At 50.9% G+C, this 26777-nt stretch overlaps 1 protein-coding gene across 5 annotated transcripts in view; it reads right to left on the bottom strand.

The window, feature by feature from the left end:
* Window positions 1-26777, bottom strand: part of ZBTB7C (zinc finger and BTB domain containing 7C) — a 362970-nt gene that overhangs the window by 35972 nt on the left and 300221 nt on the right. The window contains exon 2 of one of the 5 annotated variants that reach the window (XM_037806039.1): window positions 14900-14945. The exons of the other annotated variants lie outside the window; for them this stretch is intronic. Coding sequence (XP_037661967.1) covers window positions 14900-14945 — 46 coding nt within the window. The remainder of the gene's footprint in view (window positions 1-14899; window positions 14946-26777) is intronic. 5 annotated transcript variants of the gene reach the window in all.

Genomic DNA, 26777 nt, shown 5'->3' with positions numbered 1-26777 from the left:
CTTGCTTTCTGGTGATCTTGCACTGAACACCTGGTGTGCCCACGTCAGCCTTGCTCGCACCTTTTTTGTCTGGGTTCTTCAAGGCCCTGCGTAAGTCTCAGTTCTTCCCTGGCACCTTCTCCTCCAGCCCAAGGTGACTTTTCACTCGGGGCCGTCAGCCTGCAGGGTGGTCCCCGACGATCCTCACCCCTGGGATCATGCCCTGTGTGACCATCAGAACATGGGGAGGCGATGGCTGTGACTTCCAAAGCTAGGTATAAAAACATTGCCACTTCTGCTCTGCTTTCTCTCGGGACTCCTGCCATGGGAGAAGCCGGTCACCGTGTCGTGAAGTCACTTATGCAGCCCATGGAGAGGTCTAGATGGGAGAGACCGAGGCCCCCCACCAGCTACCAGCCCAACTTGGTGGCTGTGTGAGTGGGCTGTCTTGGGGGCAGGTCCTTCCGCCCAATCAAGCCTTCAGATGACTGTGTCCCCAGTCAACATCTTGGCTGTTTTGAGAAACCCCAACCAGAACTCTCCAGCTAAGCTGCTCCTAAATACTTGAATATAAAAATTGGGAGTATAATGAATGTTTATTGGTGTTTCGAGCTGGGTAAAATTTGGGGGTGCTATGTCACCCAGCCACAGGTAACTATGCATGCCAGGACCCCACCCCTGGGCCCTTGCCCATATACTGTCCTGCATAGCTCTTTGTGGGTGTCATCTTGTCTCCCCAATGTGACAGAAGCACCTGAGACTTATATTTCAGCTTTACCTCCCGTCACACCTAGGGTAGCACTTGGAAGAGAGGGCAAGAGCCATAGTGAGTTGCTGGTTCACGACTTGTATAGAGCTAATGGGTAACTGAAAGGCTGGGGCACACACAAGTGCACAACGCCTCCTGCTTAGTTAGTCCTTCATCAGAATGCAAACTCACACACACAATACCTAAGAACTACAACTCCCCTTTACACTGGAGTATCCGCGGGTGAGCATGCCCAAACGTCGCACCGTGTGTTAGAGTTACAACCCAGTTTCTAGAGGGTCTCATAAAGGGAGGGAGGGAGGAGAGAACCGGAAAGGGCTGTTACTTCTCATTCACTACACTAAATGCTACTCATGATTTATTTGCTTGCTCCACACCCTTTCCAAAAATATTTCTTTCAAAGCCAGAGTGACAGTCCCCCTGTTCAGCCTTTCTGAAGCTCAGTTCTTAATAGATGGTACAATAAACCCTAAAGAATAATATAGGAGCTTAAGAATAACAAAGAAAAATACGGCAAAGGGAGCTGCTGCTGCTGCTTTTCAAACAGCCCCCGCCCCAGCCTCTCTGGGAGCCCGCCCCGTCCCTGGAGACACGGCTCCCAAACCACCCAGGTGGCTTTCCTTAAGGCAGCCGGCAGATGGGAGGACACGACCCCTACTCCACTTTCTCACTCCTCCCCTCTTTCCCAGGCCAGCAGGCTTATTTTTCAAAACTAATCAAAAAACGGTGAAGGGAGAGGAGGAGAGTCACTTTGCAAAATGCTGTCTAAACGGAGGCAGCTCCACCATGTATTTTTTTTTTGACCGGGTGGGTGGAGGTGGCCAAAGATACAATTATAATGTAGCCCATCCTCTCCCAAGAGACCCATTTTAACCAGTGTGTAATAAAGCTCCAGCTTATCCACCCTCTGATTTGGGTCAAATGAGATGAATTTTTAGCTCTTCTGGGGAGTTAGTGCCAGCAGAGGAAGCAGAGGGGAGAAGGAACAGGGAAGGAACAAACAAATATGCTACAGATCCTTAAAGAAAGGAGAAGTAGGGAGTGGACTGAGCAAGGATTGGAGGGTCCACTCTTGTCTTCTTCCAACCTCCTCTTTGTTTCCAAAGCAGCCATCCAGGTTCAAACCTTAGCCCTCTCCCACGTGCTTGTTCCCTTGCTCCCAGCATCCAGGAACCCAGTGGCCAAGACCTGCTGCCACTGTCTCTGCATCATCTTTCCCACCTGTCCCCTCCTCTCCATTCCTGCTGCCGCCATGTTGGAAAGCAAATCAGCTCTCCCTCCAGGTTCCCAGGGCATCCAGAATGCCCAGCTCCTCTCTACGCCCTGCCTTCCTCACTCTCCTGCTTCCTGCTGCTCTGCCTTGACCTTCCAACTGGGAGTGTTACTAGCACTCCCAAAGCCCACAGCCCTGGCCTTGCTCATTCTGTCCCCCATGCTGAAACGTGGTTCCCCCTCCCCCAAGCTCCTCACCTCTTGTGCCAGTTTGAATGTATTGTGTCCCCCCAAATGCCATTATCTTTGATGTAATCTTGTGTGGGCAGACCTTATCGGTGTTGATTAGATTTGCATGGAAATGCGCCCCACCCAACTGTAGGTGATAACTCTGATGAGATAGTTCCATGGAGGCGTGGCCCCACCATTCAGGGTGAGCCTTGATCAGTGGAGCCATATAAATGACAGGCAGAGGGAACTCAGTGCAGCTGTGAGTGACATTTTGAAGAGGAGCTACAACCAAGAGAGACACTTTGAAGAAAGCACAGGAGCTGCAGATGAGAAACAGTTTGAAGACGGCCATTGAAAGCAGACTCTTGCTCCAGAGAAGCTAAACGAGGACGAATACCCCAAGTGCAACTAAGAGTGACATTTTTGAGGAACTGCAGCCTAGAGAGGAACGTCCTGGGAGAAAGCCATTTTGAAACCAGAACTTGGAGCAGATGCCAGCCACGTGCCTTCCCAGCTAACAGAGGTTTTCTGGACACCATTGGCCATCCTCCAGTGAAGGTACCCGATTGTTGATGTGTTACCTTGGACACTTTATGGCCTTAAGACTGTTAACTGTGTAACCAAATAAACCCCTTTTATAAAAGCCAGTCCATTCCTGGTGTTTTGCATCATGGCAGCATTAGCAAACTAGAACACCTCTCCCCACTTTTACTGGCTAACTCTTGCTCATCCTTGAAGATTTGGCCAGGTACCCCCTCCTCTGGGAAGGCTTCCCGAATTAGAAGCCTGTCCTCCATGTTCCTATCCTTCCCTCTCTCCTAGCCCTTACCCCATGGGGATGTAACTAGACTGTGCGTTCCTGAGGTAAGGGCTATGTTTTACTCATCTCATATCTCTAGTGTCTTCAGTGCTGGCATACAGGGAATGAATGAAAGAACAAATGCCCATAAATTAATTAGGAGACCTTGATGTACAAGGGAAGTAGCAAGACACAAGGTGTGTTCTTAGTGATTCTAAAATGTATATACTTCTCTATCTATCCTGTCTGCCAAGCCAGACTAGAAGGCAGAGGTCACATTCCAGATGTAGTTATATCAACGTCCCGTTCTCTGCAGGCCTGTGGTCACCCAGGGATGAGGGCAGCTGCCAGGACTGGAGAGAGAAAAGAAAGGAGGTGACGGAGCAGCCGTGGGGGCTGGGGTGGGCTTGGGCCAGAGGCAGGGGCAGGACAAACAGGACCCTGTTCTGGCCTTCTGATCAAACAATTTATAAGTGGGGATAAAAGGGGTTTGCCCATGCGGCAAGGGAGGCCAGGCACCTGGGACATGGTCCAGGCAATGTACAGAGCCACAGGCTCACAGATCCCCATTACTAAAACTGTACAGGGAACACCATGCACCAGATGTGAAGCTCAACAGAGAGGGCTAATGCCCTCAGGAAATGTCATTCCTTCCTTCCCTCCTTCACCTCAATATGCTCCATGGTCTGCCCACTGAGGAGACCCACCTGGGCTCATCCTTCCCATCAGGGATGTGCTCACCTGCCCTATCCTTGAGCACCCCCCTCCAAGAATCCTCAATCGCCCATTAAGCCCCTTAGGCAGTTAGAGACTCAGGCCCCACCGGTGTCCTGAACATGTAATTTTGTACCCATACATGTATGGTTAGTTTTCAAATGCTAGTGTTGAGATTAATACAACACAAATGTACGTAAAAACATTACTGAGTCATACAAGCAGGGTACAGCCAGGCGGGGTTCATGAAATGTTTTGAGCTTCAAAAAAGATCCTCATATTTTAAAGGATCGGAATGTAACCTCCCCGGCAGTAAGAACTGTTTGCTTCTCTGTACCCTCCGCAGGCTGAGCATGGGGCTTCATACCACTAAATGTCTGGTATATGTTTGTTGAGCGACTAGTTGAACAAGCTTGGGCTGAGATACCTTGATGTGGTCAGCATCACCTCTACTTTCACAAGGAGGAAACGACCTGAGAGCTTAAGTAATAAAGAATGGCCAAGTCCTCGGTCAATAGCGAGGGCTTGTGTAAGGCTTTGCCCTTCTAATAACACCGGACCTGGCCAAGTGCTGCACATCTGTCTCGGTGTTCTTATATGTAGCCAGGGAAAGGAAAATGCTAAACCCGAAAAGTTACATGAGTTAAATCTCCCAAGGGAGAAATTGGAGAATCTTATTTCTTCTGATCAAACAAATTATAAATGGAGACAAAAAGGATTTCTCTGAAAACCTTCAGCCCAATAGTGCTTCACAATTGCTATAACCTCAAAACTAAGAAATACAGTCATGGGAAACATTCAGTTTTGTTCCTGAGTGTTCATCAGGTTGGTGCTTTGAAGGGGCTTGGTTTTCGGTGAGAAGAAGCAAAAGCAGTTCCTTCTACCCCTTTCCAAGGGGGACCTGGATCAGCTGGAAGCTTCAGTCACACCTGATTTGCACACTCTTTGGTCTGGGGCTAAATGTAATATCCTGTCCACAGCCCCAGGCCACCGAGCATGTCAGAACACTCTGGAGAAGTTTTTGTTTCATGCAACATTTCTTGAGCACCCACTATGTAGGCATTTTACATATATTACCACATTGAATTCAGTAACCCCAGGAGATGGTTATTTTCAACCCCACTTTCCTCATGAGAACACTGAGGCCAGGTGGTAAAGTCACATGTCCCACAGCATGCAGCAAACCAGTGGCCTGTTGGATCCCAGGTGCTCCGTTTGAGAACACCCAAAGGTGGACATGGGGGTAGCAGCTGAAAGAACTGGGAACCCTGTCTTAAATACCTGAGGGAGGATCCTAGAATGTCAGGCTGGACAGGACCTTTCATATCTGAGGATACAGAGGCCCAGAGAGATGAAAAGACTTGTCCACCTCATTATGGACCTCGAGGTCAGGGCCAGGAGGCCTGTCTGGCATGGAGAGCCACGGGCCTGCCCTGTACTATGCTGCCTCCACTGCTCACCCAACCCTGTAAGCGGAGGCCCAGGCAATGGTGTGTGGGGAGAAGCCTGTGACTCTGCCAACCAGTACCCCAAAAAGGACCAGAAACCCACCACGCTCACTCCTCAGGCTGCCCTCCCTCCGTCCCACCACCCAACACCAAGGGTGGACTTAGGGTGACCGAGTCGTCTTGGCTTGCCTGGGATTTTCCCAATTTAAGCACTGAGAGTCCAGCGTGTCAGGGATCTGCCCCGGTTCCACGCAAACTGGGACAGGTGGTCACCCGAGACTGCTCCACCTGCTCGTGGACACCACCCACCGCAGCCGCTTTAACGCCCACGTGACCCCGGCTTCACTAGACAAACAGTGCCGGGCCTCTTGCCCCAGCCCACACCCTTAAGGGACTGCCCTGCCCTGTGCAGTGCCAGAGAAGAGAATTACTGTTGTTGCTGGAGATTGCTCAACAAGCACCTGTCTGCTTTACCTGTGAGGGGGCAGCCCTCTGCCTCCAGACTGCCAGAGGCCACAGGGCAGGGCGGGGCAGAGTGGTGGAAACGAAAAGAAAGGGGAGTGGAAGTGAATGGAATTGAAACAAGGGAAAGAGGGAGAGGGGGAGGCAGGGACCAGGGAAGTGTGGAGAAGGAGAGGAAGGAGAGGCAACACTGTGGGTCTCCAGATAAGGGAATGGCCAGTTGCTGTGCCCACCTGTGATCCAGGTCAGGCTCCAACAAATGCTCACCGGGCAGAGATGTGAGTTCGATGAGGCTGTGGGGACCGCCTGCTTTAACACCCTCCTTGTACAGTGGGGAAAACTGAGGCCTACACAAGTAGAAGATTAAGTGCCTCCATAGGTGAAATCATGTCAAACTCTTTTTGCACCTAGCCCAGAACCTTCCTGGGTTCTTGTGCATGGCAGCCTCTTAAATGTTCATTACTCAGGAGGTGACAATAGTGATATTGATCTCTGGCACTCCAGTTCTCGTAAGCACAACTTTCCAAGTCAATGTCAACACGAAGTTGGATAATTATCTTGGAAATTTGAGCAATACGGTCACGAAGGATGAGCAGGTGGCCCCAGTCCACTGGGAAGCAGAGGCAGGGGTAGGGTGGCTCCACCTGTGGGCGGCTGTTGGATGGGCTAATTGGAAGGCGCCCCACCCCAACAGACATCTCTCTACAACCCGGCATGATGTCCCCTGGCCTGCCATCCCGACCTCTGGGAATTCCCACCAGGGGACAGTTTAACAAGGATGGGTTCTGTTGGCGGAACCCACGAAAGCCATTTCCCCTGTACTCATTATTCAAGGAAGACAGGACTAGCCCCAGAGTAATACGCGTGAGCTCCTCACATTGACTGTCTTCCTTGGGAGCCCCAGGCACCTTGTGCCAACGTCCCAGCCACTCACCCTGTGCATTGAGGGAAGGTGAAGGACAGTGAGAGGAACCGGGAGAAGGGGTTGGTCAGGCAGGGGAGGCTACTCGGAGGGGGAAGCTTCAGAGAGTAGGAGGACGCTAAGGTAGAGCCTAGCAGTGCTGCCCCAGAGACAGCCAGTACTGAGCAGCACAGCCCACAGGGGCCCTCACAACACTGGCTCCTTGGGGTGCTACGAAGCATCTTCTTGATTAGGGAGACACCTCCGTTGTGGAAGGGGGAAGAGGGAGGTCCTTCCACTGCCCACCCCCAGCGAGCTAGGTCATGAGCACATCCCCCAGGGCTGGCAGCCGGACACTGCTGTCAGGACTTTGAATCCTGCAGGGGTGACAGCCGGCAGGAGCAGTTCAACTTTCTTACTTGCCACTATGAACTTTGAATGACACAAATATGTTTGGGATACGTGTGAATATCAGAGCCCTGTTGGAGATTCACAATGCATATTGCACACACGTGTGTGCACACAAGCACACACACACACCTCTGAGAAGGCCCATAGTAAAGAACCTGTTTAACTTTGTTGAACGCTGCATTTCCTGAACTTGTTTAATCTCTTTTCTTTGGCTAACACCTTTTACTATCCTGCAGAACTGGTGTGACAAGAACACCTGCAGGAACATTGGTATGGAGCTATGATTTCTAAACCTTTTCAGACATGGAACTCAGAGGAAGACATAGAGAAATAATATTTCCATGGCACACAGGCATATGAGGTTGCAGCTACACAGGAGATTGCTGGTCTACTCTGTTGACAGGAAGGCTGAAGGGGTCAGTATCTGGGCACAAGGCACTGGCTGAGAAGCTCTGGACTAAAGGATGGAGCCTTCTAGGAGAGGAGCCTGGAGGCCTGAGCTTCTGCCTGGCTCTGGCTGGACCCAGCCTCTCTGAGGTCACACAAGTTGCTATGGTCAAGCCTGGGTCTCCCAACACTCCATCTGCCTGGGGCCCCCTCTACTGAACAACAGCTTGCTATTAGGGTGCTTGGAAGATTGGTCCTACATGAGGATGCTTGTCTTCTTTCTTTCAGAGATGAGGAGGGAGGGTGGGGCAGCTCATCTTCAATACACCCCCATCCCTGGAGACGTTTCCAGGGTCAGGACTTGGCTAGATCTTTCCTTTGCTCCCTACTCTCTCCCAACCTGTCTCTGGATCCAGCCCCAACAGGGAATCCTATGGAAGCCTCCTGGGTGAGGCAGCACTGCCTTTGGAGGACTCTCCTTTACCTGCCAGCCAGGCACCAGCTCCATGCTGGGCCTAACCTGCAGCCTCATGCCATAATCCTTGATGGCATCCTGGGGTCTGGCCGAGTGTCCCCTTTGGCTCCGCTTGCCCTGGTTTGTGGCCCTGTCTCTGGAGTCCCCTCATCTGCCCACAGCCCACCTCATCAAGACTGGATCACAGTCTCTGGCCAACATCCCATGGGTGTTTCAGAGGGTCCACACACCCCACCCATGCGGTGCTGCCAAGCCCTGGGGCTTGGGGGGTGAAGTGCTACTAACTGGATTAATCATTGTTACTGTAACTTTGATTTAAAGCAAAATCTATTTCACAAAGCACATTTAATGCGGATAAAGAGGCAAGTGTGCAGAGACTGTATCTGTAGATGGTGGCATCAAGTGTGCACACCCAAGAATAAATGAAGGCGCTCCAAAATGACAGATACCAGTGGAGGCTGGATATAAATCCAGGGAGTCTGCAACCACTGGGAGGCCACCTGCCTCCCCCCTCCACAGAGGCAGAACCCATCTATAGCTTCCCCTTCCCCATTGCCGAGATCTTCAAGAGCTAGTCTGCAGGCTGGTGGGGGAGGCAGGGCACCATCATGCATTTGTAGAAAGGCACTTGACTTGGAGCTCTGGCGATGTTGCTGTTTGGAGCAGAGGAAGGAGCAGCCACCAGAAGCTGGGAGTCTTGGGTTTAAGACCCAGCTCTATTCTCTACCAAAATGCATGACTAGGAAAGGTTGGTTAACCTCCTTGAGCCAAAGCTTTCCTCTGTAAATGACGGAGTTGGCTCTTACCTTTAAGGTCCCTTCATGTTTTTTATAGTCTACGTATCTAGGACAAGTAAAACAGTAATGCAGGAACTAGCTGTGGGACTCTGGGCAAGTTGTTTTACTTCAGTTCTGTTACTGTAAAAGGAGGTGGTTGAACTAAGTTGTGCCCAAACCTTAGCCCTATGGTTCTCAACCCAGGCTACACATTAGAAGCAACTCAGGAGCTTTGAAAAAATACCAGTGTCCAGACTCCACCCCAGAACAATTGAATCAGACTAGGGATGGGGCCTGGATATCATATGACCCAGCAATTCCACTTCCGCAGAATTAAAAACAGGATTCAAACAGACACTTGTACCTGGATGTTCATAGCAGCATCATTTATGATAGCCAAAAGGTGGTCAACGACCCATGTGTCCATCAAAAGATGAATGGATAAACAAATCATGGTCTACACACACAATGGAATTATCATTCAGCCACAAAAAGGAATGAAGTTCTGATACACACGACAACATGCATGAACTTTGGAAGCATTAAATAAGCCAGACACAAAAGGACACACATTATAGGATTCCATTTATATGAAATATTTAGTAGAGGTAAATTCATAGAGACAAAAACTAGATTGCAGGTACCTGGGGAGAGTGGGGAGAAGGGAAAGGGGAGTTATTGCCTAATGGGTACAGAGTTTGGGGCGATGAAAAAGTATTTGCTAAAGGATGTGGCGATGGCAGCCCAATGCAGTAAACGTAGTCAGTGCACTGGCCACTGAGTTGTACACTTGAAAGTGGTTAAAGTGGCAAATATTATGTCACATATATGTTACCACAATAAAATTAAAAACAAAAAACTCCCGAGGGCCTTCTCATCTGCAGCCAAGTCTGTGTAAGTATTAGAATCACTTTGGAGCTTATTAAAAATGCATATTCCCTGGGCCCCTCACAAGACCTACAAATCACAACCTTCGGGGTGGGCCCCTGGCATCTTTAGATTTAATAAGCTCCCCAGCACCTCTGTCAGCTGCTCATGAAAATTTGGGAGCTATGGGCATGTATCACCTCTCAAGGCCCCTTTAGTTTTGATAATCTTGGTTTCCCAGATCTGAGTTTTGGGGCTAGAACAAACTGCTTCCTCTCAGGTGGAGGACAAGGACATGCCAGTGGGAGAAGCCAGGCAGGGTGCCACCACTTGGGAAGGGGAGGGAATCTGCATCCTCCACATAGGCAGGCTCTGCTCCATGCTCCTGGAGGGCACACATAGGGTGCCACCCACTGTTGCATTCCCAGTCCCCATGCAGGCCAGGGCAGGGCCCAGAGTGGGTGCTCATAAGTTTTTGTGATTGACTGAATAAATGAGCACATTGTCCCCAGTCATCTGGGCTCCTCTGGGCTCACGCCTCTCCCTTTTCCAATTCTCCTACACCACAATCTGGAAACCCCCTTCCCTTCCTCACTGTCTTGGCTCCCAGCCATTCTCCAAAGTCCAGCTTCTAGCCCTTTCCTTTGAAAGATCATCTCTGATCCTTCTCCTGGCCACCACTGCCTCTCATCAGTGCATCTGACAGGACTTACAGTCCCACAGAGCACCTCACAGTGGATCCACAGAGCCCCCCATAGTGGACCCACAGAGCAGCTCACAGTGGATCCACAGAGCCTCCCACAGTGGATCCACAGAGCACCCCACAGTGGCTCCACAGAGCAGCTTACAGTGGATCCACAGAGCCCCCACAGTGGACCCAGAGCACCTCACAGTGGACCCAGAGCCCCCCACAGTGGACCCAGAGTACCCCACAGTGGCTCCACAGACCCCCCCTCCCCACAGTGGATCCACAGAGCAGTTCACAGTGGATCCACAGAGCCTCCCACAGTGGATCCACAAAGCCTCCCACGGTGGATCCACAGAGCACCCCACAGCGGATCCAGAGCACCCCACAGTGGATCCACAGAGCCCCCACAGTGGATCCACAGAGCACCCCACAGTGGACCCAGAGCACCCCACAGTGGATCCACATAGCAGCTCACAGTGGATCCACATAGCAGCTCACAGTGGATCCACAGAGCACCCATGGTAGAGCTCAGTGTTACTACTTCCCGTGCCATCCCCTGAGCTCTCCCCTAGACTGTGAGCAGCTAGAGACCAGGCCCTCCTCCCAGGGCTGGGCTCACAGCAGCAAGCAGTGAGAACTCACGGCATAAGGTGAAGTAATCCTTACTTTGTGGCCAATAGAGACTCCAAGAAAGCAAGTTGGTTCACTTGAACCTCTCCCAACACCCACTTATTTGGAGCCTCTATTACCAGGAACAGGGCTTTGTGCTTTACTTGCCTTCTCTTGAACCCTGTCCCTGCCAATTCCAGGGCTGCTACTTTCAACCACTGGTCTACAGGGTCTCCCCACCGCATGGCAGTGGAGCAAAAAGAGGTGTTCTGTGTTCCCGAGAAAGATGAGCATGAAGGACAGGACCCCAGCTGAGGAGGTGGGAGTTAAGTGGTCAGGAAGTAGCTTCAGGGGTCAGGTCTGAGGGGCAGCTGCTGAGTGCCTGCCTTGTCAGACACTTTGCAGGCCCTTTACACACACGGTCTCCATTAGGCCCAGCAAGAACCCTGGAATCACCATTCCCATTTCACAGGTGGGGCAACTGAGGCTCAGAGAGACATAGTAACTTGCCCAAGGCACCATGCTCCTGTGCCAAGGGGCCAGGACTCCACCCAGGTCTGTGGCTTCAAGGGGCCCCAAAGTGAGTGTTGAGGAGGCAAATGAGAACTCGGTCACTCATTCACTCAACAAACACATGTGAAGCCGGACTATATGCCAGACACAGCTAGGCAGATAGCAGTGGACAAAGGTCTCAGAATGAGTCTAGAGAATGAGGAGTGAACTGCTTTAGGCCACAGCTTGCTGGAAGGCCACAAGGCTGGTCCTGCCTGCCTCACCCTGAAGTTATGCCCACTAGGGCCTTGTGGCCCCCTCCTCCGCGACTGCAGACTGGCACCTGTCAAAAGCCACTGGGATGCTGTGGTCAGACGGCAGCGTCTGGAGGAAAGTATCGGTGTCCTCTTGCTGGCCCAGGGCCAGAGGCAGCAGGAGGAAGAGGAGGAGGAAGGCCATCCCTATCTCAGAGAGCACCCCCAAGAACCCCACTGAAGCTGAAAAGAACCCGCCCCATTTCAGTGTGGGAGCCACTCCCTGTCCCACTCTGCATTCTCCAGGAGAATGGGAATCTCCCGCCGGGACACAGCAACAGGAGGTCAGAGATTCCCCCTGGGTCACACTTTGCACCCACACACCCCTGTTGCTCTGTTAGAGTCTGCACCAGACCAGAAGCCAAAGCAGCCTCCAAGGGGACAGGCAGCCGGTGTGTCTGGGTAGGGGGTGTGAGTGCGCCACCATGGAAGCTTCCAGATGTGAAGAGGTCCAGAGTGCCGGACCCTCCCCCGTCCTTGGCTTCCTTATGAGCCTGGGTTCTCCCATTTCCCCACTGACCTGCCCTGGGTCTTAGCCTATCTCAGAGCTCAGCCCAGAGCAGCAAAAATTCCCATCTGGTTATACATCAAGAGTCAAGATTTCTGGTGTGGAAAACGCACCACATCACTCCGTCTTTTAACTACTTTTCCCCAGGAGAGTCTAAGCTCCCCAAGGACAGGGACCCTATCAGATTCCTTCTTATGCCTGGTCCACAGTTTGTGCTTCACACATACTTGACAAATGAATGAAAACATCACGAGAGCTATGGATTTTCAGAGATTCAAATGCACTAATATGTACTTTATACAAAAGCACTGCATACATATGTCTACAAGATCCGGAGGGCACAGCGGGGTACCCAGGGGTCCCCTTAAGGAATATAAATGAAGACTTCAGAGTCTCTGCAAAACTCCTGGTTACTTGTAATTTTGAATAAGGAAGCATGGATGCCCCTTGGAGACCACGTCATAAAAGAGGGTGTTTGTTGGAATCAGACAGCCATGATTTCTAGTTCCAGCTGTCTGAGATTGGGGGCCACTTGCTTCTCAGAATTTCAAGTCCCTATCTGTAAACTGAGGTAAGAATACCCAAACCAGGGATAGAGGAGTAAGTGAGCTGACAGTCTGAAGCCTGTGGTTCGGGGCAGCCCGTAGCAGGGGCTCTGCAGACAGTAGTTCTCAATGGACCCGCTGCCAGGCTTGGCCCTGGCATCCACCTGCGGCTCCCCTCCCACAGGCTGCTCTGCAGCCTCTCCATGTGCCACTCTGAGAGGGCCTGGCTGCCGGCCTCCAGTGACTCAGCAGACCCACAGGGTAGCAGGCAAAGGCTTCTAGAACCTCCCCAGGTGCTCGCAGCTGGCAAACGGACGAAGATGAAATGCGAATGGGAGAATTTCACCCTCGATGGGAAGTCTGTGGTGGAGATATTTTTAGGAAGGGAGGAGGAGGTATTTTTAGGATGGACACTCTTCCCATCACTCCTCAAACCCCACCTCACGGGGAATGGCCTTCCCTGTGGGGAAGGGAGGAAAGGGGACACTTGGGGGCCTTGTCTGGTGGACGAGGCAGCCGGTACCTTCTGCGGGGGAGGAAGCTGTGCTGTGCTTCCCCCTTGGGAGGGGACCCCAGGTGTTTGACCCTCACCAGCCCGCCCCCTCCCGCTCCCCCTCACCCCAGGCTGCTTCCCAACAGGGAAGGGAGCCTGGAGCTCCCCCCTCTCCTTCCCTCCCTGCCACATCCACTCCCCTTCTCGATGACCCGAAAGGGAAGTTTATAAGAGGAAAAGGAATGAAAAGGATCCTATTTAACAGCACATACTGGGCGGGGGAGCTTCCTGGCAGGAAACCCTGTGGAAAAAGGGCCCAGTCTGGCCACGGAAAACTGGTTTGGCTCAGAACTGGCCAGAGTGGACAGGAGACCTTGGGCAGCTGTACATCGCAATTAACCCGGACTTGTCCGAGCCCACTTTCTTTCTTGTCCCCTCCAAGCAAGAAGACTATAATAATCTGCACACCACAGGGGTGGAAGGTACCATTTTTTTTAATCCAGGAAAAAAAAAACACACCCTAATTTAGATCTCAGAGACATCAAGGGCTACTGGTTCAGCACAGCAAATGAGGAGCAGATGGAGGCCGTGAGCAGAGCCAGGCTGTGCAGCCACTGCCACGGGCCGGCGAGCCTGAGTCACCCAGGAGGGCGGGCGGGCGGTGGGCAGGGGCGGTTATCTTTGTTCCTGGGCTTGGGTGTGGGGAGCAGGAAATAATAGGGACAGAAGAGTCCTCGGGGCTGGGACAGGGCAGGGTTGCGGGCAGGTCCAGGCAGGCTCCCGGCAGGCTGCTCTTCTGGGCCCATGAATGAAAACACACAGGGCCAAGGCCGCCCCTCCTTCCCCCGCCTCTTCCTCTCCCTCCCCTGCCCTCCCAGCCCCTCCCCACCCTGGGGCTGGCCCGCTGGGCCCCACCCCTGCTCCCCGACTCCCTGTCATCAAGAGCCAGGCCGGCCTGTCGCTGGGAACATGGTGGCACTGGTCAGCCCGCCTCCGGCTCTGCTTCCACAACCCGGTCTCGAACCTCACTCTACCCCAGCTGCCGTCCCCCCTTTTCTCCCTTCACTTGGGTTTGTCTCCTGTAGTCCCCGACGGAAATACAAGCTCCTTAGGGCTGGGCCTGCAGTAGGTGCTTGGCAAACATGGGTGTTCGGCTCTCGAGGAAGCCTCTTCTAAGATCACCCCCTCATGGCAGCCATGCCCAAGCTGGCGCCTCCTCCACGTGACACTGCCCCTGGCAGGTGAGCTCCCTGGAAGCAGGGCCTGCTTCTGTCCTGGCTGTCCTCTAGCCCTGCAGCAGTGGGCCTGGCATACAGTAGGGGCTCAGTGTCTGGCATTGGGAGCCCCCTGAGTAGAGCACCACACACTGGCGCTGGAGTGGTGGCCTCTTCCTGAGTTGAAAGAGGGATTTTAATGCTGCCCTCAGGTCAATTAAAGATAGAACGTGGCCTGGGACAGAGTGTGCCAGTTTTCCCAGGCCTTACAAACCTCCCAGTGATGGAAGGGATAGAAGACTAAGGACCTACTTTTAAAGATGCTCTCTGCGGCCAAACAGAAAACAGAGCCAAAGTTTTTTTTTTTTTTTTTAGCCAGAAGTTCTCTTAGAGCTCTGCAGCCAGGGAAACAGAGAAAGGAAATGGCATGATAGGGACACTTGGCTTGCCACAGGAACTGGGACCCAGTTCTCCTGCTCCAGATCCAAAGTCCTTTCATTCCTATAACTGGTTTGCAGTTATTAGTAGATTGGAGTCCTTTTAAAAAATTCTTAAATTGTCCATGATCCTTTGAGCCCTCTAGTCAATTAAAATCACATCTTTACCAGCATGGAAAGTCATCTCTTGAAGTGCACGGAGAAGAGAGAAGTGCTGGAAGAAGAGAAAAGAAAAGAGGTGTACCATTTTCCAAGTATATGGGCCTCTTTTTCACCCGCTGCATCTCCCACCCCACGTTGCTATAGGTATTCTCATTAAGAAAAACACAGGTAGGCATTGTCAGCAGGTGTGCTGCATAGATTGCACTGCTAAATGTTCTATTCAACAGGCTTTTGGCTTCTACCTGGTCATTCTTTCCCCTTCCAGCTGCCCATCTGGTTCTATGGGAGGCAAAGGAAACAAAAGGGGCCCTCCAGTTCTAGCTGCAGTTCCTCGCATTTTTGTCTGCAGATGTTGGAGATGTGAGGAAGGGCTTCCTGCACGGTGCCTGGAGACAAGGGGAGAAGGAAGACAGAAGTGGCTTCCAGAATAGTTCAGGCAAGGCAGCAGCCAGCCCGGAGAGAAAGCACATGCTGGAGTCTCCGGCGGAGCTGTGGGATGCCTGGAGCTCCAGGAAGCCCCGGAGTGGACGCTGTTCCCTACCGTGGGCTTGGCTGAGACCATAAGCTCAGTGACTGTGCAGTTCTGGGTTAATTTATTCCACCTCCCACATCTCCACGCCCAGGACGGGCTCCTACAGCTTCAGGGAGAACAAGAACCCTCAGGCCTGCTTTTGGGTTGGGGAGGGGGTGGATAAATCCTTTCAGCTTTTCCCAGGGTCGGTTTTCTCCTCCTGGCAACTGAACGGGAGAGTGTTCAGTTCAAGGGGCCCCACCTGCTCAGCCTACTAATCCCCCAGCACCTGCAGAAAGCAGCAATGCCAACGCCCTGGCCTTCCCAGCACCTGCCCCAGGAGACCCAGCTCTCCTCTCCAGATGGAACCTGTAATCAATCCATCAACATGCATCTAAGACAGTGCCATGGTACTGGGTGCAAAGGAATGTTGGCTCCTTTGCCCCTGCCTCCGTCACCCCCTGCCTACCCCAAACTGGAAAGAATTCATCAAATGCTCACTGAGCCTTCTGTGGCTCAGGCCCTGTGCTAGGGGCTGGGAGAGCGAAAAGTCAACGCTTTCCTTGTCCTCGAGAAGGGTGGCAGAGGACAGGACCCCACCTCATAAGCTGCTTCTATGTCCTGGGTATTTTGTGAGGGGCTTTATTCCCATGACTTGATTTAATTTAATTTTCACAACAAACCTGTGAGGTCAGCTAAGAAGTCTCTTAATTTTATTTATGAGAAGACTGAGGCTTGAAGAGTGAGGGAAGGAATTTATAATCTAGTAACTGCAATAGGTTCTTTATAAATAATCATAAAGCACAATGTGGATGGGCCAGAGAAAGAAAAACAGAGAAAGTGCTGGGGTGCTCAGAGGTGGGTGGGGGTGAATCCATCGGGGGAGGCCACCAGAGTTTCTCGCAGTGGCTATATCCAGGACCCTGGCCCCACATCCCCCCTGCCTCCCAAGCACCTGGCCAGCTGCTGGGAATGCAGTCACTCAGGAAACACTGATTGCCCAAGTGAATGATTTCCTGAGCAGGTGGACCCAAGAAGCCCAAGGGCACATGTGGGGCTCGGGGCTTGGCAGGAGCTGGTTCAAGTTCCTGACAGACATGAGTCCTCCAGACCCATGGAGGCTTTGGGACACCTACTACAAGGTTCCACAGGAAACCCCCCTAGACTTGCAGGTCAGAGACAGAAGTTGCAAAATGTACTGCTCCTCCATGTGAAAAGACGCTCAACATCAATAGCTATTAGGGAAATACCAATCAAAACCACGATGAGATAACACTTCACACTCACAATAATGGCTACTATTAAAAAAAAAAAAACAGAAAATTACAGGTGTTGGAGAGGATGTGGAGAAATAGGAACACTCGTTCATTTCTGGTGGGACTGTATTATTGTGCAGTTGCTATGGAAGACAGTTTGGCAGTTCCTCAGAAAGTTAAGTATAGAATGACCATATGATCCAGCAATCCAACTTCCAGGTATATGCCCAAAAGAACTGAAAGGAGGGACTTGAACAGATACTTGCACACCAATATTCATAGCAGCATTATTCACAATTGCCAAAAGATGGAAGCAATACAATTGTCCATCAACTGATGACTGGATAAAAAAATGTGGTACATCCACACAATGGAATACTATTCAGCTATAAAAAGGAATGAAGTCCTAAAACATGCAACAACATGCATGAAGTTTGAAGACATCATGTTGCGTGAAATAAGCCAGACACAATAGAACAAAAATTACATGATCTCACTTATATGAAATAATTAGAGTATGTGAATTCAGAGTCAGAGATTGAAATAAAGGTTACCAGGGGGTGGTGTGGGTGTGGGGATTGGGGAGTTCATGCTAATTGGTACAGAGTTTCTGGTTGGAGTGGTGTAAAAGTTTTGGTAATGGATGGTGGTGATGGTATCACCACATTGTGAATGTAGTCAATGTCACTGAATTATGTACTTGAAAGTGGTTAAATTCTATAATAAAAATAATTGAAAAAACCATAGAAGTGTACAACACAAAGAGTGAACCCTAATGTAAACTATGGACTTTAGTTATTAATATAATTATAATTTTATTGTTTTATCACTTGTAACAAAGGTACCACACCAAACAAAATGTTTACAGTAGAGAAAACTGTGTGTGTGTGCGCATATGGGAGCTCTGTACTTTCTGGCAACAGGTGATGGATGACCTTCCACTGTAGGGGGAAAGGGCAGGTAGGGGTGGGGGTTTGCCCAAGGAATGGAAACTCATTGACTCACAATACCTTTTTCTAACTAAAGTGTATTCATTAAAACTGAAATGGATTTTCTCAAAGGGTATGGTGATACATGTTCATTGTACATAACATAAAAAGTAGCCAAAAAATAAAGCAGGGGGAAAAAATCACTGATTAAAGAAAAAAAAAAACCAAAAAACCTCCTGCATGATTTTTCTGTAAACCTACAACTGCTCTAATTAAAGAAAATGAAAAAAAAAGAAAAATGCATGCACTGCCCCCCTGAGAACCTGTAGGACCCCGGTGTAACTCGTCCCTACACCCCCATCTAGAGCCCCGACTATGGTCACTTTTTCAATTAATGGAATTAAATCAAGGAGGAAGTGCCAACTGAATACTAACCCGGCTTTAGAGCCTCTCGGTAACACACTGGCTGTGTCTGATAGCCTCTAACCAAGAGAGCAGGAAGTTCCCTCCCGAAAGCAAAGACAAAACGTGAATAGGATAGAAAGAAGTTTACTATATATTGTTAAGTGGGGAGGGGGGGAGGATTTTCCCCTCTGCTGGTTTTTCTAATTGTAAGGGCAACACAGGTTTATTCCTGAAAAAAAAAAAGCAGAAAATACAGGAAAGGGAAAGGAAGAACCTAAAAACTAGTGTTCATCCCAGCTGCTCAGGGAAAGCCCTTCAGATCCTGAAAATCTGTATTTTTAGCCATTTAGATACTTTAAAAATGAGACTGAACACTATAAACTACTTTTCACCTATTTTTTTCCCCCAGTTAACAAAATTCACAAGCTTTTTTCCATATCGTTGAAATTCTCTTTGCCAGAAGGGAACTTAGCTACTCTCCTGGTTAGAGGTAGTCACATACATCTAGAGTGTTCCAGAGAGGTGGCAAAGCCAGGTCAGTACTTGGTTGAAGCCGCCTCCTTGATTTAACTTGATTAGTTGAAACAGGATTGGGAAGAAAAAAGGGAGAATAGCACATGGAAGCACAATGGCAGCCATCTGGAAAAACTTTGTGTCTACAACAAGTATTTGCAGAATCCCCCATCCTCTGGGTTTCTGGCACCCATCTCCTCTGAATGGGGAGGATCTCCTGAATACACCCAGAAGGCAACAGTGAGTGAGTAGACGGGGAGCCTCTGTCCCCCAGGAGTCCCTGAGATGTGTGCCCTGGTCACCAGGGAGCCAACTGTAAAGGCCGTGTTCCCAAAACACAAGTTAAAGCAACTGAGACAAAGCCGAAGTTGTAGTTCAGGCCCATCTGGAAGTAAATGTTTGGACCCAAGCAATTCGGTGTGACTGAATTAGGCAGATAACTCATTTAGAACAGCGGGGTCTGATGCTCCCACAGCATGGCGTGAAGGAATCAGGCACTTTCGAATGTTCCAGAGGGCTCCTGGGCACATCCCTTCTGAGTGGGGCTGACAGGAGGGTTAGGTGGGGGTGGCATGTGAGAACCCTCTAAAGGTGATTCTAATATGGCACCCCCAATACGTTCACACCCCAACCCTGCTACCTTTCACGGAGAAGCCCTACCGCAAATGCACAAAACTGAGGAATGAGGATGGGTGTGTGGGGCACGGCTGCCTGGCCCTCTGGCCTGCGCCTAGTACAGGGCCTGGCACGGAGGAGCTGCTCAGGAGGTGTTTGTTGAATGACTGAAGGAGCTGGCAGTGGTGGTGAGAAAGTACCATCAGGCACTCCTAAAGGACATCAGAGCTGAGCTGCCTTTAGCAGAAGGGGCAGGTGTGAGAGTGGGGGGAGCTAAACCCCCAAGGAGGGAAGAGCTAACTGCAGCAGCAGCGACAGCAACCACCCCACAAGATGAGCCCTTGGCATATGGCTGCTTTCTGTACCCTCCTTCAGGTTGTCCTACCGTTCAAGTTGGGCCTTGTCATCACCACCTCTCATCAGGCAGGACTGGGACTCAGGCCCTGTACCAGGCCTGCTATCTCCCGGCCTGCTGGGGTAAGATGCTCAGGGATTCCCTGGTTGTGGTGCGTGCAGCCCAAAAGCAACTGAATGCTTGGCTGCAAGAGGCCCAGCATTCTCAACCAGAGTGACAGAGAGAGCCGGAGAAATATTGTTCAATGCTGCCATTGTGACACCGGGAATTGTGTCATGGAGGCAGGAGCTCTATTTAGGCTACGGTTATTAGGAATTAGAGAGTTTTTAGAGTTGGCATGAACATATAGGGTAGTTATTCCAATTCTACAAACAGGGAAGTTGAGGCCTGGGTAGATTCTCCATCCTGCTGGGGCTCACACAGTGTGTCAAGATATGGGGAGTGGCTAGAAGCTGAGATACCAGTGGCTTCTTTCAGTCTGACCACACACAAGTCCTTACTGAGGGTCCCACGGTACCCAGCACAGTGTTTTGCTCTGCACAGGCAATGCGCAAATATTTCTTGAGTGAATGAAAGAAAACATGAACCCTCAGCTTTCTAAGGCACAACCCATTCAGAAACGGGAGGTGCCCATTATCCTATCTGGGGAGTCTGAAGCATCTTGCACAACAATTCCACAAGGGTCAACCTGAACGGGCCCAGAGCCCACATCCCTGGGTGAAGATGAGCTCAGCCAGCATGGACCAGGGGTGATCGTCACTCCACTTCCCAGCCTGTCCCTTCCTGGCCATCTCGGCTCCTCCTCACCACCTGCCCCACGGAGGTGAAGCTGGCAGGGTCCAGGGAGGAGGCAGCCAGCCTGGCGCTCCAGCGGGGTCTCCTGGGAACCCACACTCACAGGCTCAGGAGGCGTGGACTGGAGCCCACCCATTGGCCAGCTGCGCACGGGTGCTCATGGGGCCACGTTGTGCCAGGGCCTCTGGGGAAAGAGGCCGTGGTTCCACCTCCAGGGGGACCAAGTGAGGAGCCTCTACTGGCATAAAGCCTGTCCGTGGATCCATGGACGAATGCCCACGGCTGATGGGGCACGGGCAAGCTCCTCTGTCACCCTCCACCTCCCCTGAGAGCAGGGCAGACCTGTCAGTAGGGCTGTTGCAACTCACGTCAGCCTCATAACGAGGCAATCCCAGTGACACATCTGCCCCTCCAGGACCGGGAGGAGATGCTCCCACATAGTGCAAGCCCCCGACACTCCCATGGTTCCTTTGGAACCCACCTGGGGTTGAAGTGACGTGTGCATATCTCTACCAGCTGTGGAGGACAAGGACTTCCAGGCCAGTGTGCTTTCAACCTCACTGCTTCAGGCATCTTTCCGGCCACTGTCTCAATCCTGGACCCAACAGGTGCTAGGGATGGACATGTACCTGGACGGGCACATCCTGGAGTCTCGAGTGGCATCCAACACCAACGGGGCCTCTGGGTGTCTGCCCGCACCCTTCCATTTCAAACCTCTTTATATTTCTCAGGGGGCCCCAGCCTGAGTCAATACATTTCAAGTATGAACACTCTCACTAAGACGAAGCTAAGAGAGCCACAGAATTCTAATTAATGCATGGGGAAGGAAGGTGCAAGGGCCTAGAGTTTGCAGTTCAGAGGTCTCGTTCCATTCCCCATTCTATCCCTGCCTGGCCTGGCCTCGTTTCACCTCCGTGGGCCTCAGTGTCGGCATCTGTGAAGGAAGGAAAACTCTCTGTAGCATCCCCTCAGGCTTTGAAGTGCCCTTGGCAGTGATCTCCACATATGCATACACATGTGCCTTCCCCCGATATGTGGCATCAGGCATGTGGCTGACGTGACACTAGTGGATGGCACTGTACAGACACACTGTGCTCTCCAACGCCAGCAACGAGGAGCAGGCTGCCGTGGACCAGGCCAGCCCCCATCAGGGCTGCACGGAGCTAGGAGCCGGCAAAGCACCAGGGCCCACGAGGCCAGCTTCACCGGAGGGCCTGATTCCCCTCCGGGGCCTGGCTGCCACCTCCCCAGCGTTTCTCCTTTGCCTACAGAGTGCTGCCACTGCAGAGAGCCTGGGTGAGCCCATGTGCTCCTCCCTGCCTCTTTACCCCACTGGAATTTATGCAGTCCTCCCTCCATTCATCCTGTTTAACCTTTCATCAAGCATTCTTTATAGCTCCTGTGAGCCAGACGCACAGCTCTACCTGGAGAAGCCCACAGCCGGGAGGGTCAGACAGCCACACGCTAATTACACATGCTTCACGGCTTACATTTGCTGGGATAAAGATATATACAGGGAACAGCAGGAGCACCAGCAAGGAGTGGGCAAGGCTGCTGGGGCAGGGCTGAGAGAGGAGCAGAATCAACTTAGAGGAAGTGACCCTTGAGCTGGCCCCAGGGGAACAGAGCCACAAAGGCCCAGAGAGAGGCCCTGGACAGCTGGCATACTTGAAGACCTGAACTGCAGGTAAGGAGCCATTCCCCACCCTTATCCCCTCTGCACCCCACTGTCTCCCAGCCCCAGGCAGTTTTCCATCTACAGCACCCATGGCCTGGACCCCACCACTGGCATTTTATTACTCCTGCAGCTGATGTGCCCCCAACCACAGCCTAGCCTGGGACCCCGTGAGGCCCTGGACCTCTTCTAGTCCTCATTTCTCCAGGGCCTTCCAGAATTGAGATAGAACTGGGTATGGGGTAGGTGCCCCCCAATGCTTCAGGGTTCCTCTGTTCATCTTAGAGGCATAGCCGTGAGGCACGCAGCCCTCCCAGTACCCTGTCTAAGCACCAAGTAGGACGGTGGCTCAGACAGTCCGATGTCACCAGTGGGAGCTGCTGAATCCCAGCTTCCCCCAGGAGCCCTCTACAAGACACCAGGGGGCTTCCCCCTAATCCAGGCAAATTCCTGGAAACGTACGGACAGCCAGAGTGAAAACCATGGTTCTTGCTGTTGCAAATCTTCAAGAAGGGAGTAGAAACCTCGCCTACAATAAAAATGGGGCCTCAGTGGGTCAGCTCTCAGTCCCAAGCTAACTAAAACGGCCACACTTCTGGGAAGATTAGCACAGGCCCCAGAACCAGCACCAGGGGCGAGTCCTCACCTTGGACCCAGGTTCTCACTCCAAGGCTGGCAGCCTCCCCGGGTGAGCTCTGAGGACGGGGAACTGAGAGAAGAGCACGTGGGAACAAAGGCCCTGTGGTGGTCCTGTAAGGAAATCACTTAGAAGAAGCAAAACCTGAGACCACTTCCCCTTCGTGGGCTCCACTGGATGTGCTTGTCAGCCATGACACCAAACAGTCCAACAGGTGTTTAGAATCAAATTCAGTATGGCAAACTGCTTTCAGCTCCTACTATGTGCAGAAGATTCCATACCTACACTGCCTAACATAGCAGCCACTAGGCACATATGGCTACTGAGCACATGAAATGCAGCTAGTAAAACTGAAAAGAGCTGGAATGTAAAATACACACCGGATTTTTAAGATTTAGTACAAAGAAAAAAAGAGTTAAGCATCAAATAATTTTCATATAAACTACATGTTAATAATATTCCAGATAAACTGGGTTAAATAAAATGTATTATTAAGATTAATCTCACCTATTTCCTTTCTGTTTTTTGAATATGGCTACTAAAAAACCTTAAAACTGTGTACGTGGCTTGCATTATATTTCTATTGGACAATGCTGGTCTATACACTAGGAGATGCCAAGGGGAAGGAAACTGGTCCTCACCATCAAGCATCATCTCGATGGTTGGGCCCCTCCGCCAAGGCCCTAGGCCAATCTGAGTTGAAATTAAAGCAGCCCCCATAAAGCATTCGTTTTCTGCACAATTATGCCCATCCCTTTGCACCATCTGCTTGGAGAAGATTCCAACACACCAAGCCTTATCATGGGACAATGGAGTGTGAGGACATTTGGGGCACAGGTGGGATCTGACCCATCATTTTTCTTCACGGGTGAGACTACAGGTAAAACTGTTTAATAATGGTCTCTAGGTGTGATCAAATTGTTAGTCATGTTGGGGGTTTCTCAATTCACTTATGTTACTAGCAATCAATTCCTTATCTGCGGGGACCCAAGATGGAACAGAGCTGTCACTCAGGCTCTTGGCACAGAACTAGCAAGCTCAAAGAAATTCCCGGAACCTGGTTGGGAAGGGGATAGATTTGTGCAAACAGTCTCACCTCCTCGCCTTTCCTCCAGGATGTTTGCTTGCGGTAAGGTACTGGTTAGGGGAGTTGTATTATGTGGCTGGATATCTGGACAGGAAGGAAAAGTAAAGGCAAATGGCATGCTCTGGCTACCACCTTCCACGTGATGGGTGTGGGTTTTATGTAGTCTCATTTATCCTTATAAGAACCCTACTAGGTAGGTACTGGCCCATTTTGTAGACAAGGAAACTGAGACTCAGAGGGTTAAGTGGCTTGCCTGAGGCCTAGTGCAGGTTGCTTCAGCTGCAGAGCCACATATATGCTGCCGGCTTCCCCCACAGAAGGGACCCGATGTGGGAAACTCTGCTGGGGGAAGAGGCTGGGCTTGGAAATCAGGCCATGTGTCTCAGATTTGAATTCCATGAGTTGCATGACCTTGGGCAAGTGGCTTTTCCTCCTAGAACCTCAATTTTCTTAAAATGAAAATGCATTTATTGGGGGACAAGATCCGAGTTCTTTCAACCTTTTCAACTGTAACATTTTACTTTATGACCAGGATATAAACCTCTCTATGTAGGTACAACTGAAATAACAAATTTATTGAATAATCTTTACTGGGACTACATACGATGCACATTAATATTTCTTGTTCTATTCTATTTTCCATTTTTTTTAAAGTTTGGGGTTGTGACCTAATAAACTGATTAAATGACCCATTAACAGGTTGCCACCTGTAGTTTGAAACACACTGCCCTAAATGATTGATTACCAAGCGTCTCTCCAGGACTAATGTCCTCTGGGGGCCTATTATTGATGCCAAATTAAAAATCTGGAAGCACCTCAGTCGAGATCAGCGTTCTTCTGTCCTCTCTCTTTAACTCCCGCTCCCTTGCCCCTTGTGCCCCACCATCCCGCACCTCCTCACACACACAAGGGAAGTGTACACAGCCCACTTCTCTCCACCAAAGGGCACAGGGGAATCAGAGAAAGTCCAGAAGAGCCCATCACACAAGTTTTTGCCTCTCATCACCTGAACAGATTTTTGTTTCCATAGGCCGTTTGCTGGACATGGAAATCCCTCAATTATAACTAAATACTTCTCTGTAATGGAATTTCTTGTATTGGGGCTTTACTTTGACTCCCAATCTAGCAGCAAAATAATTTTCAGAGCCCAGAAGAAGAGGACACTGAAGAAGTTGCCCTGATTTTAAACAGTGCCGGCATCAGGAAATCCCTTTGCCCCTTTTGATTATGAGGTTATAAAGAGCTATATTATAGCAACCCATATAAGAAGCTGGATTTTCCCTCTGATCTTGTCCCTGAGGAGAGAGACGACTTCAGAGGGCATGAGGCAGGCAGCGGCCATGTCCAGTCACACACTGTGAACCGCCACGGCTGAGGCAGACACCTTCAATCTCCCGCCTTCCTGCCAGGTGCCTGTGGGGGTTCCGAAATGCCGGGATCCCGCTGTGGGCTCAAAGCCTCCTCTGTGCCCGTGTCCATTTCTCCTGTGCTGGGCTGTGACACTGGGGAGCCAACAGGGGGCATGGCTGCACCTCCCAGAGCCGCCGAGGCAGAGGAAGGGAGCTGGCATCTGGGAGCAGAGGTTCAGGGGACAAGCAAGGAATGAGTCCTGCCAAATGATCAAATGATGGGCCGCTCTCCCCCCACCCTCCTCCCTTTGGGCATTTTAGTGACCTTCCCTCTGTTGCCTTAAGTGGGCAAATGCCTGTGTTTTGTTGCGTACTTTTGTTTATTTCACTTGCCATATAAGGAGCTGTTCCAGCATTCGCTTTGGGTTAACGCCTGGCAATGGTGGCAGGTGGCTCTAGGGGGCCTGGCCAGCCTTCCCTCACGGCTCCTCTGCTTCTCGGGGCAGACTTCACTTCACTGCGGTACACAGCACAGGCCAGACATCCACCCTGAGCCATGGATGAGTAAACTCCTCAGGCCTCATGACACCATTTCCCAGCCCCAGGTCTCAAGGCTTGTGCTTGTGCAGATTCAGACACCACCTGGTCAAAATGCATTTCCCAAACACTCCTGCCCAGCACTGAGTGCGCACACACACAGACACAGACAGACAGACAGACAGACACACACACACACACACTTCTTGGCTTCCTCAGAGCCTAAGAGGGGTCTAACATGCAACGAGGCCTGGGAAATACGTTGAGTTTGAGGCACCTGGCAGGGCACAGGCAGACAGGGTGGCTGCCTGTGTAGGGTTTGGTGTCTGGGAGCCAGGAAGGGCCTCTGTCTCCCCCATCCTTTCCTACTGCTCCCCAAGCCTTCTCAGCTGGCTAGTGCCTGTAATTCCACAAACTTTCTCTCCAAACCTGGACTTTGGCCCATATCAAAACACCCAACCATGGGAGTGGTGTCATTAAAATCGTATCAGCCATTTACATCTCAGAATGGATGAGTTCATTCAAACCAACTCGGCTGAACTCAAGGGCCTGCCTTCCATGTCAGGCCCTCTAAAGGGCCTTACGGGGGAAAAGAGGGGGAGAGGACAGAGTCCTTGCCCTCAACGGGCCAGAGTCTGGGCCCTACTGTTTGCTGAAAGCAGGCTTTGGGGGTAGAGATGGAAGTGAGCTGAAGACTGGAGGGTGAGGAGGAGGAGGGAAAGGACCATGGCCCCACCGGAGCCTGTCTAGCCTGCGGTGGATTGCCCCAAGGGGTTCATCACCTCTCTCCAAACAGAATTTTCCTCACCAAAGAAGTTTGCCACAGGCTAATATGAGACATGAAATTTTACTGCTTTAACAAACATAAACTCACAATGAGTAGAAGACATAAAAATGTACCCTCTAGACCAGGGTTTGTTCCAGCTCAGCTATTTATTAGCTGTGTGACTATGATCAAGTGACTGAACCTCTCTGAGCTTCTGTTTCCTCATTTGTCAAACAGGGATAATAATAATATTAATAATAATAGTAATACCTACCTCCTAGGGTTATTGTGAGGACTAAATGAGTTAATATAATATGAGTATTTAACGTGGTAGAAAGTGCCCAATTTACATTAGCTATTATTATTATCCGATAATAAACACCTTGAGGAGAAACTGAGTGTTGGCCAGGCAGAACTGGACATGCAGCTGGCTGTACGGAATGGTGGCCACAGG

Source organism: Choloepus didactylus, chromosome 16 (genome assembly GCF_015220235.1).
Source record: "Choloepus didactylus isolate mChoDid1 chromosome 16, mChoDid1.pri, whole genome shotgun sequence".
Classification (NCBI taxonomy): domain Eukaryota; kingdom Metazoa; phylum Chordata; class Mammalia; order Pilosa; family Megalonychidae; genus Choloepus; species Choloepus didactylus.
This window is presented reverse-complemented; position numbering and strand designations above follow the sequence as displayed.